Consider the following 14,294-nt stretch of genomic DNA (forward strand, 5'->3'; position numbering starts at 1 on the left):
ACATCCCTACAGACACAATGTTAAGGAGACCACGTGGTGTTGCTATGGGGCCACAGGGACAGCTGGTGGTGACTGACTCGGAGAAAAACAACGTCCACATTATCGAGTCCCACTGAATAGCAAAACAAGACCAATTCCTAAGAAAATTTGTTTGATCATAAAACAACTTCTCTGACAGCATTTTACTTGGCTAACAGTCAAGTCAAAACGATACCCAAAATTAGCTATTCCAAGACCAGGGTTTGCCAAAGGTATCCTGAATCATTAATAGCATTCTATAATGTATGCATTCTATAACATTATGTTGCTGTATCGAAATACCAAATTCTGAAGCTTGTTGGTAGATAGATGTTCAATTAAACATTATCCTATGACCAATTTAATGCCAGAATTTAGCATAAAATCTATGTTATGCTGTTGCACTTGAAAATGCTAATTATCTAAAAAAGCTTTTAAGTGTAATTCATGAGCCAAAAAATGAATCAAGAGTTGAGTAATATGTAATCAGGACTTGCTTAATCTAATATGTTTTATTGAAAACTAGACAATAATTGAAAAATGTGTTTTCCTAGAATGCAGTTATCAATGTGTATTACACATTATCAAAAAATACATTATTGAACAGGATATGTTGAAATATCTCCTTAAACTAAAAAATGTCAATTGAACTGGAATTAAAGTGTCAACTGTTAATTTCTCTCCTGGGGGTAACTTTCTTATTTTCTTGTAGAACTTTCTCATTTTTCTTGTAGGATTTTCTTATTTTTTCTTGTAAAGATTTATCATTTTTCTTTTTATTTTCAAGTTTGATTTCCTACTGTAACTGTTGTAGACCGAGCTGTACCTGCAGTGCACTGTGATTGGTCCATTCCCAGACACCTGCTGCTGCTTCTGTACCTGACCAATCAGGTCCAGCATACCGGCTGCTGTGTTGGGGGCTCCCACATCCGGCCAACCGTGGAACTGGAACTGTTGTACCGTCCGGCAGCTCTGGTCCTGCGTAATGGGGAGTGTACATTGTAACATGTGTGATTGATAATTCATAACATAGCACTAACACACACGCCTGCTTAGCATAAAAGGTAAAGTGGTTGAACCTCAGACTGAGGACAAATTTAAGCATGGCGTTATTAGTACAAAGGGGCTTTGCTACAGCTCACAGATTTTGGCCAAGCACAGCAGGTCACTCCTACTCTTCTGGATAAGTGTGTTGGGTTCTTTTATGTGCAGAGGCTTGACGCCCTCACATGGAGCCGCTGGCTTTATATCCCCCTCCAATAGGACATTGGGACTCTTTTCCAGTCATGTCCAGACCCAGGCCACTGGTTCCACGGAATCAAACCAGACGAGATGAGAGACAGAGTGCACAAACCACTGCACCACGTGGACACGACACGCAAAAGATCAACTCAAGCAGAATGCTACCTGACAAAAGGTAGTGGATGCTACCTGAAATGCATCTGACCATTTTCAAAATCCATCCAGTTGCTTGAGTAACTGCTACTTTGCCCTTCACACTTGTATCAGAATGTCTCAAGACATGCATGCAAGACTTCACCAGCTCATGATCACCAGTTTAAAAAACTTATGGCTGAACAATAAGGATTAAAGTTAAGGTTCCAAAATTAAAAGAAAGCTGACCTTGGACTTGCAGTTTGAGATGTGGAATGTCCTGAGTGTGTAGTCGTGATGCTTCTCTACGCTGTACAGCTCCACTGTCACATCACGGTACGTGTTGGATGTGTCCGGCCAGTACTTGGTACACTGATCCTGCACAATAAGTCATTCAGGTTAACATCTACTACATAATTCCACCAGGGTACATCATTCCTCCACCCTGAAAAGATTCGTCCAAATAGATCTCTAACCCAACATCCTCCAATAAAAAGCACTTCTGTATATCCACAAACCTTCACAAAAACAGTAAATCTAAAGAGATCTAGTTATGTAGCATCAGCAATCCCCGAGGTCTGCACACTTCAGATATCCAGGTGTTCAAGACATTCTTGAGAAGGCCTCAAAAGAGCCCAAAGTTTCATGTACTCACCCTTCCCTTTTCTACCAACTCTGTCAGCATGACAATAGAACATGTCCTCCACTCCCAGATCATGGACCAGAAGTCTGCAACAGTTTGGGCTAGGGGGCCTTGGGTTGCAATAAAGGCATCCTTCTGTCGATACCCCTGTAAAGTGTAGGTCACAAGAGAGTGATACTACAACAATACATGCCAAAAAATACAAGACAAATTCAGTTAGCTACCTACATTACGTAGGATAAAAAGGATTGCTTTTTAATTATTTTGGACACATTTAATTGCTTAAATTTTGAATAGAAACAGACGGTTCTACTGAGCTTTGAGTAAGATGTTCGTTTTTTCAGAGAAAGAGGAACTCACATTCATGAAGGAAGCATTGATGTAGTCTGAGTTCCTCAGGCCAGGTACAGCTGGGATGTAAACTCTGTGGGTGTCATCTGAAACATCAGACAGGTGTAAGGCAGTCTTAGACATTAAGAACAGTTCATGTCTTTAGAAAGTGAGATCTGAAAAAATGTCTGATTGAAAGAGTTACTGTAACTGCAAAATCCATTGTTTTTATGATTGTCATGCACTTCACTGTAGTTAAGAACTCCAAATCATGTTCTTCTTGTTTGTTTATTTGTATTGGTAAACTGCCTTATGGCATAACACACCAGGTTTGTACTAGGGATTGGAACCCAGGACCTCTGGGTTCTGGGCCAAACAACCTGCCGTTATACCAACGTGACGCCACCATTGTTCATCTCTCATATTCAAGAAGGACCACATAACGTCATAAGGAAGATATCAACCTAATGAATACCCCTGAAACATGCACCAACATTAAGTATCTTCTACTGTATTCTATTCATGTCGTGAAAGTAACTGTTGAAACAGTGACTTACATGGCAGCACCTGCAGCACCCTGTTCTTACTGATGTTGTCAGGCAGGTTTCCTGACCTCATGTGGTGTTTCTCTATGGGGATCTTGGTCAGGTTCTGTTGGTCAGCAGGAATAAAGTATAAATGTTCTGTATCTTTATTTGTTAGCCATTATAACACCACAGTAGCGTGTGGAATCCGATGGTTAGTAATCTCTGCACCATACAAGAAGTGAAATCCTGGCTATTGTTGCTCACAGGACTTGCATACAATTGGAAATGGTTGCCGACTTCACCAATCAAGCAAACGCCAGAAGAATTTGTAGGCCAAAGCTCGTCAAATTTCAAAATTATCCACCATATATTTCAATGAAAATTGGACGGGGCTCGGGCCCCCTATGTCGAACACTAGTGATTATTATGTAAATCCACTCTTAATATCCTTCTACTATACTACACTATTGTTTGAACCGAGAACTTAAAACACAACAAAAATCTAATTTCCCCTCCTACAACGAAATCAAGCACCTGGAAACATTTACAGTATATCTCACCTTGAATTCTGTCTCCATGCCCGTGAGGTTGGACCCTGGTTGCTTGGTGTGTAGCCTGTGCATGTACTTGTGCATGTTGGCAACCTCCAGTTCAGTGTCTCCATACAGATGGTGCTCTAACACAGACTGGTAGATGAATATGTACTGGGCCTGGCATTCACATAATTAGACAGTTGTCAGTGAAATTTACATATTACAATACTGAATAAAGTGGTCTACATTGTATACATTCTTCTTAAATTGTTGAAATCTTAATCAAATGTCCTGTATTTTCTTGTCAACAGCCCTAGCTAGCCAAAAGCTAGTTGGGAAGTCCTGGCTGTATGTCATTCAAAGCCAAACCAATAAATAAAATAAATCTGCATCTTTAGTAATCAACTGTTAGCACCATTTGATTATGGCAGAGAGTGCTGAAGGAGATAAGATAGGGATGAATAGCAGACTTGTCTATAGTGGCCATTAATCTATTGTGACTTTTCTTCAAGTCACCTGAATAGCCACTATAGACAGGTTTGACTGTGTACAGTCCTTTGCCCTTTCCTTGGTGCTGAAGCGCCAGTATCTATGGTGTCAGCATTCATGATGACCAAACATATAAATCCCCACACCTCAGTCTGCACCATATAGCTCCTGTTGTGCCTCATCCTGGCCACACAGCCGAACACGTCGACCTTCTGCTCAGCCGCCATCATGTCAATCAAAGTGTCAATCACGATGAAGGTTCCTGTCCTGCCCACTCCAGCACTATGGAGAAAATGAATAAAGCCAGATGAGTTGAACCAAGTTGTTAAGTAGATTTTACTCTAACCAATGAGCGAATAGATCAGATACTGTGACAAAATTGAAAAGGACAGTTGTGATAAGTAAGTGATCAAGCAGGTTATATGTACTAGAGAATATTTCACTATTCTGTGCAAGAATAACAAAAGATGACCACAGCTTAAAATGCCCCCACTGCCATGAAATTTGATCTTTAAGCACACCTAAAAACATGCGTAAAGGTTCTGTTTCTTCACTCTAGTAAAAAAAAAGATCGGATTTCGTGCAGTGATATATCAAGGATGGGTCACTTATGCATACATGTAACCCCTGAACCAAATTACACCACATGTCCCCAATACACACTGCAAGTGACACACAATACATGCACATTAATTTTTTTACTTTTACTACACTGTAAAACAATGTACCTGCAGTGCACAATGATTGGCCCAGCTCCAGCAGGGTTGGACATCTTCACTCTCTTGACAAACTTCATCATGCCTAGGGGACTCTGGGGGACTCCGAAGTCTGGCCAGCTGGTGAAGTGGAACTGGGTGATGGTGCGACATTCTTGCAGCTGTGTACAATACAAGGTTAAAGGTATAGCAGCCATCCTCAGCTGAGGTGAAGCATGATGCCTTTTCAAGTAGCTAGCAGTAGTGCAATGCAGCTTCGCTACGGCTCACGCTTTTAGCCAAGAGGTTTGATGCTTGCCATCTTGCAACAGGTGCTAAATCTATCACCCAAAACATGTTCAAGGAGGTGTCCCCTGAATGTGTACTAAGTTTCTGTTCTGTACAGGCTTTTTAAAGACCCCAGTAAAACTATATAAATACGGGATAATGTAAACTATAGCCTTCAGTATGCGCCTGGCAGCCGTACAGTGCACATCAGTGGAGGCCTGGCTGAGAAAGTTTACCATGTACAAGTTACTCTTCAAGTCATGTTTGAATTCTATAGATAACATATAAGAATTTGAAGTATGGCTACACATAAAGAAGTTAGCTTGAAGGACAGTTAGCCAAGAAATAAAGTAATGACAACACTGGCTTGCAATTTAGTTTGAGACATTGGCTAGCAGTTATATGTACTGTTCTACAGAGCCCTATTCTATGCTGGTTACAACAACAAGAAGACGCAAAAAATCGCAAGTCATATTTCTAGACACACAACCTAGGCTAATGTTGGGAAGACATTGGAAATTTATATCCATTTAGACACTCTAACACAACGTTGACAGGGTCGATTTGAAAGTTTGAAAATTTGAACAAGTTTGGCTTCCCCCAAACTGAAAGTTGTAGATAGCATTGTCTTGATTATCCAAGGGATCTTATCTGATTGAAACTTCCTTGGATCATGTGACTTTTTGATAGATATCTGGGCCATTCTGCATGGTTTGATACTGTTCATAGAAAAACCAGTACAGAAAAAAGTTTGAATTCTCTGACAGTTATTATGGTAATCTGTCCCTGCTATTGTCCCAGGCTGGCAGACATCTAATCCTTTTATGAATTTATGTGGTTATGGGGGATTAATCCAGCCCTCAACCTGCTGGGCAGCTCACAGTAGGAGCACTCCCTTTACGACTTCCCCAGGGCAAGGTTTTGGTTCCTTTAAGTCCCATATTCTAGCAAAATATACGGCACGGCCACTCCGTAAACATTATCCCTACCTGAAGATGCTCAACGGTCAGAGTCCTGATGACAAAGTCCACTAGTCTGACCACATCGGTCACCTCCACACTGACGTCCCCATACTGACCGATGCCTTCCTCTGGCCAGTATTGATGACACTTTGCCTGCACGGGAACAGAGATGAAACTATTTTTGTATTTTTTGTAATTTTGTATTTTTTGTATTTTTGCTTTGAATATAGTGCATCAGCGCATGACTGACTCACAGTTACAGTAATTTTTTATTGTGGGATGCACCTAAATACAGTTACACACATGCACACACACTAGCACACACACACAGACCTACCTACACACACACACACACAAATACACACACACACACACACACACACACACACACATGCACACTAACATCAACACACATACACACACACACCTATGTATTCAATGTGATTTTTTGGAAGTACTGTAACAGAAAATCATAAAAATCTTTACCTTGCTTTTTTCAGCCAGGTTTGTTACCATGACAACAGTGGCAGAGTTTTGCTCCCACACCATTCTCCAGAAGTCACTCACTGTTTCCTTCCTGGGACCTGGGAGAGATACATTCATTTACAAGCAGTTTTGGTACATGTAGACATTGTTGTCCAATCTGTATCTTTATCTATAACGTTATATCCGGTACAACCAGTTTTGCAGGCATACGGCACAACAGCAGCTGGTTATATTACACTGAACGACCTGTCACACCTAGTCTTTGCACGTCTTACTGTAAGCATTGTTTAAAGCAATCCGATGATGATGCTCCTACAGTACTTGGTGACAACGAGTTCCAGTATACAATAGTTCTAGGGGAAAATGACTTTTCTGAACACCTCAATTGTGGGTAATGTAATGTATCAAAGGACAAAAAGGTAGGAAAAAAAGGTTTAACATTTTCACATGCTACTAATCATTTTTTTCTTGGGGTCTTTTTCTGACAACTATTACAACACGTGCATGAATATAATTCTCATTATATTGAAATGGCAGCACACAGGTTACATTGTAGTATTATATGTGTACACTCAAAAGCCCTTTACCTTGTGATGCTATAAACTTGTTAGGGACATCGTAACCCTGCTCCAAGAGAAAGTGGAAAGAATAGCATAAAATGACAAAATCAAAATGGAACTTCCTTTATGTAGTATATACACAAGGACAATATATGAACATGTAAGATAAGGTATCTTTACATGGTGCATGGAAGAATGGTTGATAAAAATGCTTTCTAATTCAGTACTGGCAATTAAACACAAATATCACATAGGAAAGCAAAAGAAATATATTCAAGGTAGTACATGATGTGACATGTAACGTAATCACCGAATAGATTTGCATTGCTGCAAACGTATTTTGTAATGAAGGATTGTCAGGACTGAAAAGCAACTACATGTAGCTATAATGTTATCCGGCATAGTCTTTTAGGCTGACTGACAGATAGACAGACAACGATTTCTCACTCACATCAATGAAAGAGGCATTGATGTAATCACTCCCAGGCTGGCCTTCAATGGTGGACAGAACAACACGTGCACGGTCATCTGTGTAGGGTAGAATGAACAGAAACAAAGCTTTGTTTGTTGTTCAATTCTAATCTTAAATTACGAGGTAAGTGAACCCCATGATATCACATTCAAATACTGATAACATTTCCAGGACCTAATATCTAAGAAGCTTAGTTCTCACTATTATAGTCAAGCTGTCATTCAGCACAAGGGACAGTAAGTCTGGTGCTGAATGACAGCTACATGTACACCACCCTGTACTGTCCTTGGTGCTGAATGACCAGTGCACTGTCCCAAAGAGAATTGCCTTCACTGGAATTATGTTTAAACAATCTGCAGTCTAATTATTGTTTGTATCTTAGGTTTATATGATGTAGCATCTCGAGTACTTCACTTACAGGGCAGGATGTTGGCAAATCTGTTCTTGACCTTGTTCTCAGGAAGTGAAAAGGCATCGTGGGAATGGGCAAGCTTCTGGGGTAGAGTCTGCAGCAAGATTGTGTATGTAATGGTAGGAACCTTGTCTAGCCCTTTCACTGCATTAAACAATACAACATTAAACTGTACATTGGTTTAGAATTAGACATGCTGAATTTGTGATGCTCAATTCAAGCTTACAAGATGTGAAAGATAATGAATGTTCTATTCTTTGTTGCAATGACAGCAAAGTTCAATTTGTCAGTCACAATGATGCTATTATTTAGATTTCACTGTTTTCACAAACAGAAACACAGTTGGGAAGTCTGTTCCAGTCTTAGAAAATATGATATATCATCATCATCCACTGGTTTCTGCATCTGCAATGACTGTCGTAGAAACGCCCTGCAGAACTCTGCATTCAGTCTTTCTTCATCTCCTTCCAACTTGACTTTAGCTCCTGGAGTTTCTTTTCTGTTGTAGGGGGGCCTCGCCCTTTGTGCTTTAGATCTCCCTTCAGCATGCTGAGTAGATTGACACAGTGTCTTCCTTTGCATGCTTTGTATCTGTTGGAACCTAATATCACATATTGTATGAATTGAAGTGTTGAGACTTACATACCTCATATTCCTCCTTGAAGAGTTGGTCATCGTTGGCGTGTCGTTTGTTGTACTCCTCCTCCAGTCTGTCCAGGGGGATGGGGGAATAGGCCGCTGGCGAGGCGTTATAAGCAGCGGTTAATTAGGTTAGTGTGATTAGTACTGTACACAACAGGGGTTAGTCACACGCTTACATGCTATGCACCTATTTGTAGACCTAAAATAATAGGAAACAGATGAATGAATTGCACTGTATTGAATTCATTTTCCTGCTTCTGTTCAAGAATGGATGAAAAAAATCATTATAAGAGAGGGGCTGTAGAAATGGAAATATTTAAAAAAATTTGAACCAGGAAAAATTTTGAAAGAAAGCTAAAAGACGTCAAGCAGTCTACTGTGGAATTAGACATAGACGAAAACAGGACAGCGGAGTTACTGCTGGCTAAAACCGATAGTTAGGGCCTTGCATAGACAGAATACAGCACAAGATGAAATGAAATACAACATTTGTAAGAATTATCAAAAAGCAAGTTGTTTGATATCATAAATTATGATATTTGACCAGGGCTGTCTCCAGGACCTATTCCTCCATTTTGGGACGGAAAATTTGCTTGTGAGGATGAGAAAAAAATGGCACCTTGTCCATCCAAAAAATGTGAATTCATGACATGAAATTGATAAAAATTCATTTTTCTAAGCTTGACATAAAGATTACCCCCCCCTCAAAAAATTAACCCAAACAATAAGTGGGACTGAAAAACTGGAGACAGCACTGTATTTGACTAAAAAGGCTAGTTAATACATTAACTAAGTAACATTACTGTTTACAGAGGAAAGAGCAAAGCATTTTTCTCACACAATATCATAAAAAAATGAATGTTATGTTAATAGAAACCTGGTGGGTCCAAATCTGCTAGTGTAATGTCCCCTGGCCTGTTAAAGTTTGTCCTCTTGGTTCCCCCTGAGGTAGGGATATCTGATACTGGGGGTGGAGCCTTCTTATGCGAGGATCTTTTTCTGTTGGACATAGGAAAGGCCACATGAATTTTAGTCATTTTTGTATGAAGTTATCGACATAGTAATCATAACAAATAAAGCGCTTACCGGTACCAACAAGCTTTCGACCAGTCCTCTGGTTCCTCTCAAGTTGATTTGACCCGATTTGACCCATTGCTGACATCACACTTCCACTCAGGTCAAGCGACGTGGGCTTCGGGTCAAATCGACTTGAGAAGGACCAGAGGATTGGTCGAAAGCTTGTTGGTAAGGGCTTTACTTACTATGTGTACGAAAATAGCGTGTAAATGTATTACTTAATTTCATATGACAGAATTTTTTGGTAAAAATGAAAAAGTGACTATATTCACTCCCTAAAACTTTGTGTACCACGGTACAGACTTTCTTCTTAGATCTTTAAGTTCAGCAATATCTTTTATAATCTGAGAATCAACAAATTGAATTGGTGTGGCCTAATATTGTACAGTTCTGGAACAAAACATAATCTCCATGCAGATCTTTCAGAGGCAGAATCGTTATACATCTTGTAAAAGCAAAGACAGTGTCCCAGGTTGGATACTGTTTTGGCCCATTGGATACTGTCTTGCCAATGGTACATTGGTAGATCTGCTTGATTAGAAATATTAAAAAACAGTCCCAAGTTGGCAGAACACAGATGTTGTAAATCTACATCATCTATCATTATTTTGTTCTGATCTCACCTCATAAGACACACTGTCAAGGTGATGCAAATGGCAATCAGCAGAAGCACAGCTATAACAACTCCTACAATTGGCCAGATGTTCGTCCATATAAACCCTGTAAGTAAAGACAAATCATTCAAGTTATCATATAGGTGTATTATATATAAATCAATAAGTCCAGAATGAATTCACACAAAATTTGACAGAAAGAAACTCATACAGGAGTGATGAAATGCATAAACTGACCTGCTTCGTTATTGGTGGCCAACGGGTCAATGTAACTACTGGTTGAAAAGTGAGGCTGAAAAGGGACAAATATTAGTTCATTAATTTGGTCCATCATTCTGTCATTTCACAGAATTTTGCTGCCCACAGACCAAAATACTGTCCTTGGTGCTGAATGATAGCTACATATACACCACACTTACTGCCCTTGGTTCTCAATGACAGCTACATGTACAGCACCCTAACTGTTTCTGTAACTGTCGTGAATGAGCAAATTTGTCATCCAAGTAGGTTTTGATATGACTAGATACCCTCCATTGCATGCTGAACAGTTCGTGTTCATTTTAGTTGAATAATACATTGAGCCGCCCTGTTAAAATGCATCCAAAAGCCGGAAAAACATATCATGTACATTTGTAGTATTAGGAAGAGCTTAGCCCTATTGTAGGTTGGTAACATTATAAGTATCATGCAAGGATCCGTCCAGGGAGGAAGAAAGAGAGGTGGACAACAGAAAATATGGGAGGGTAATATCAGAGAATGGACAGTCACGACACTGAGTGAAACACTAAGAAAAACAGAAAACCGAGAAGGGTGGAGAAAACTGGTTTCCAGATCTTCTGTCGTTCCCCAATGGTTAAATAGTTAGACTAAGGGATGGAAGAAGAAGAAGAGAGCATTAACTAAGGAGTCCTATATTGCATGTACCCATGAGCCATCCTGTGGTCTGGCTCCATACACCCTAACAGCTGCCGTGTAGGCCATGCCTGGTGACAGGGGTCTGTTTGTGAAGGTCTCTGAGTAGATCCAGTCTGACGTGTCCTGTGGAAAGAGGAATGGTACAGCATACTGTTTGTTTGAACTATTGTAAGCTGTATAACTGTATGTGGAACTACATGTATCTTCCTGCCAATGCAGTAGCTTCCTGTCAACGCTTGCATAGTCACCATGCTTGGTGGGTTGTTGTTGTTCATCTTGTTGTGCCTAGAGCCACACATTTTGAGATCAATGTACGCTGTGCAGCTAACAGTATGCCTGTATGCTGTATGGTTACAGTAGAGAAGGTTCCATGTACCTGTTCGTCCCGTTTCCTCCTGCTGACAGGGGCACAGCTGGTCCTGGAGCCATCTCCAACATTCACAGTCTGTGGAAGGGAGTTCCTAGTAAAGGTGCAAGGGACATTGGTATCTGTATGGTTGTATTTATCAAGTAGTTCAGTAGTATCCACTGTTCAATGAAAATCTTTTTATCACTGCGATTCTTTCAGCTGCACTACAATACATTTCTTATCACAGTCTCTGATTAAAACGACCCTGTCCTTGGTGCTAAAAGACAGTTCCGAGTGTTGTGTACAATTTTAAACAACACTTGAACCAGAACATGTTCTGGATGCATGCTACTGGTGCTGATGCTGAAAGCACTCAAACTAACACTGCTAATCCTGCTATTCACTTAATGGTAAGTGCATCTTAAGACAAATGTACAACCACAAATAGCCCTTGTTCTGAGCCAGGCTATTAGCTAAAGATCTGTAAAACTACCTGTCCCATGCTGCTGTGACGTAAGCCCTGTAAGGAGGCCTCTGGTTGGTCTGTGTGGTCTCCTGGTAACCTCTGACCTCCAGTAGCTCAGCTGAAGGAAGGTCGTTGACTCCAACCCCTGCATCCATCTCTACTACCACAACATGGTAACACCTGTGTTTGGAACATGGGTATTCTTTGGCCTAACCCAGTAACCAATAGCAAATCAGTAGCCAAACGTTTTCTTCAGTATGCTGAAGGTTAAGCCACTGTTCAGGACCCTGTTTACAATCTTTAACATATGTCTTCAATTTCTGAGAATGGATACATTCAAATTTTTGAAAACCTTCACCAATACCTTCCGTCAATGGAAAGGAAGATTTATCACTTTTTTAGATAATATTTTCTGTAGGAAGATTCTTAGTGTTGATTATGTAAACCTAGTTCAATTGCTTGCAGGTTTCATTCTCACATAATACACTTAATTTCTTTAACACTCCAAATCTCAGTGCCAACTTAACCTTCTCCCTGCTGCTTAACTCTGTAATCAATAGGGAATTTAGTGCCAAATGGCTACTTCAGTGTGCTAAAGGTTAACAGGTCTTTATACAATTGACTCTGGAGTCCCTGAGCTCCTGAGGAGGGGCTGTGACTTACTGTACAGGTCCATACTGTTGTGAAGCTGGCTGGAGAGTGAGAGGGAATGTGGTGGAAGTGATGTTGTCCAGGATGGGGACAGGAGACTCGGGCTTGGCTGGTTCTGTAGAAACAATTTCAGGAAAAAGTTTTTGATTTTAGTGTTTTCAACTGAAGATCTATTTGTTTTATGCAACATGTTGAGGTTATCAGGAACACTCCCAGATTTTAGTTTGAACAATTACTCAAACTAATAAAATCTATATCACATCATTAAGATTCAGAAGTTATATTTGGTAGTGAATGCAAAACCAATATCATAGCTATTTAAACCCATTCCTCGTCCAAATATTTCACATAATTTGGCTCAACATGTTGTCAAGAATAATGTCTGCTAAGTGAAAGTCCTTACTGCCAGGTGGAACAGTTCAGTACCCAGAATGGCTGTGATTGCCTTCTCCTGTGTAGGTGGTAAATCAAGATACAGTAATTTGGCTAAAACTGTTGTCAGGTTACTACGTTGTAAGTAAAAGTCCTTACTGCCAGGTGGAACAGTACAGTACACAGGTTGGCTATGGTTTCCCTGGCCTGTGTAGGTGGAGGCTGTCACAGTGATGCTGTAGTTGGCATTAGGCTTCAGCTCTTCCTCCACGAGTCCAGTCTTCAGCAGGGTGACAGAGTCAGAGGCGTGGGACACCTCAACTTGGTCCCCAAAGCTGCTGTAGTCGGCGCCATCTAGTGGATTCCAGGTGTAGTACACCTAACAGAAAGTACAAGACAGTGAATCCCTTTTTCTTCAATTTAAGCATAAAGCTTGACCTCTCCTTGAAGAAAAAGAGACTTTGCTCTTGACAGTGTGAGATGCAAACATGACGTAAATAACAAGTACAAATAGACCACTCTTACTGTCCTTGGTGCTGAATGATAAATACATTCATACCATACCTACTGTCCTTGGTGCTGAACGACAATTATATATCTAAATATACTTTCTCATTGAGGCAATGATCAATATAATACATGTAGAAAGCTTTCTATCATAGACATGAGCAGGCTGCATCAATTTTCCTCTATTGCTCATGCAAATATTCAACTTACTCCTTCAATATGAGGTAGTGGTAAAGAATAAGACTCGTCTTACAGTATACTTGGTGATGGTCCCATGTGATTTTTCTGGTGGACTCCACATCACCTGGCATGCTGCATCTGTGTCATTTTTCTGAACTTCTTCAGGTGCTGTGGGATCTAGTTAAAATGCAAAGGAGATACAGGTTCATACAACTAACTTACAAACATCTGCTTTCATTTAGTCTTTGTTTGTGTTGGATGAACAACTTAGTGGTGATTGTTGTTTTTGGTTCAGGTCTAAACTTGGTTCACTGATGTTTAGTTTTTTTGTGCCTGGTCCAAAGTGATATTCTGATTCAGTACACACCCCTTATTACAAAAATCATGGAACTGTTATGCCACAACATCATTCTTGGATTATTTCAACGCAAGTATCTTACTTTTGTATGCTTAACATCATGGGCATAAATGGTCATTTGACCACTACCTATAGGTATTAGTTGTTTTACTGAGTTTAACTTCATCTCATATGTATCTAACATCGATGTGATAAAATAACTCCAAATAACGTCAAAATGGTGTGAGTACTTACACCCATCACTGGTGGTCGCCTCCACAAAAACCTCTTCACTTGGGTATTTCCCATTATAGGATTTGATCTAAGAAAAGAAAAAAAAAGTGAATCAAAACATCTTGTGCTTTACTTCTTTCTAGCTTTCTTTGCTCAATGCA

At 40.1% G+C, this 14,294-nt stretch overlaps 1 protein-coding gene across 1 annotated transcript in view; it reads right to left on the bottom strand.

Annotated features, from left to right (window-relative positions):
- The window catches only part of LOC136444439 (receptor-type tyrosine-protein phosphatase S-like), a 30,984-nt gene that overhangs the window by 3,975 nt on the left and 12,715 nt on the right, over nt 1–14,294 (bottom strand). The window contains exons 14-37 of the mRNA XM_066441985.1: nt 14,155–14,221; nt 13,636–13,739; nt 13,035–13,254; nt 12,516–12,618; nt 11,880–12,032; nt 11,414–11,498; nt 11,050–11,160; nt 10,360–10,417; nt 10,132–10,228; nt 9,309–9,430; nt 8,436–8,527; nt 7,796–7,883; nt 7,357–7,433; nt 6,933–6,969; nt 6,346–6,443; nt 5,887–6,012; nt 4,643–4,791; nt 4,061–4,196; nt 3,453–3,602; nt 2,923–3,016; nt 2,396–2,472; nt 2,048–2,182; nt 1,642–1,770; nt 845–996 (exon numbers count right to left, since the gene is read on the bottom strand). Of these exons, the coding sequence (XP_066298082.1) occupies nt 845–996; nt 1,642–1,770; nt 2,048–2,182; nt 2,396–2,472; nt 2,923–3,016; nt 3,453–3,602; nt 4,061–4,196; nt 4,643–4,791; nt 5,887–6,012; nt 6,346–6,443; nt 6,933–6,969; nt 7,357–7,433; nt 7,796–7,883; nt 8,436–8,527; nt 9,309–9,430; nt 10,132–10,228; nt 10,360–10,417; nt 11,050–11,160; nt 11,414–11,498; nt 11,880–12,032; nt 12,516–12,618; nt 13,035–13,254; nt 13,636–13,739; nt 14,155–14,221 (2,660 nt within the window). The remainder of the gene's footprint in view (nt 1–844; nt 997–1,641; nt 1,771–2,047; nt 2,183–2,395; nt 2,473–2,922; nt 3,017–3,452; nt 3,603–4,060; nt 4,197–4,642; nt 4,792–5,886; nt 6,013–6,345; nt 6,444–6,932; nt 6,970–7,356; nt 7,434–7,795; nt 7,884–8,435; nt 8,528–9,308; nt 9,431–10,131; nt 10,229–10,359; nt 10,418–11,049; nt 11,161–11,413; nt 11,499–11,879; nt 12,033–12,515; nt 12,619–13,034; nt 13,255–13,635; nt 13,740–14,154; nt 14,222–14,294) is intronic.

Source organism: Branchiostoma lanceolatum, chromosome 11 (genome assembly GCF_035083965.1).
Source record: "Branchiostoma lanceolatum isolate klBraLanc5 chromosome 11, klBraLanc5.hap2, whole genome shotgun sequence".
Classification (NCBI taxonomy): Eukaryota; Metazoa; Chordata; class Leptocardii; order Amphioxiformes; family Branchiostomatidae; genus Branchiostoma; species Branchiostoma lanceolatum.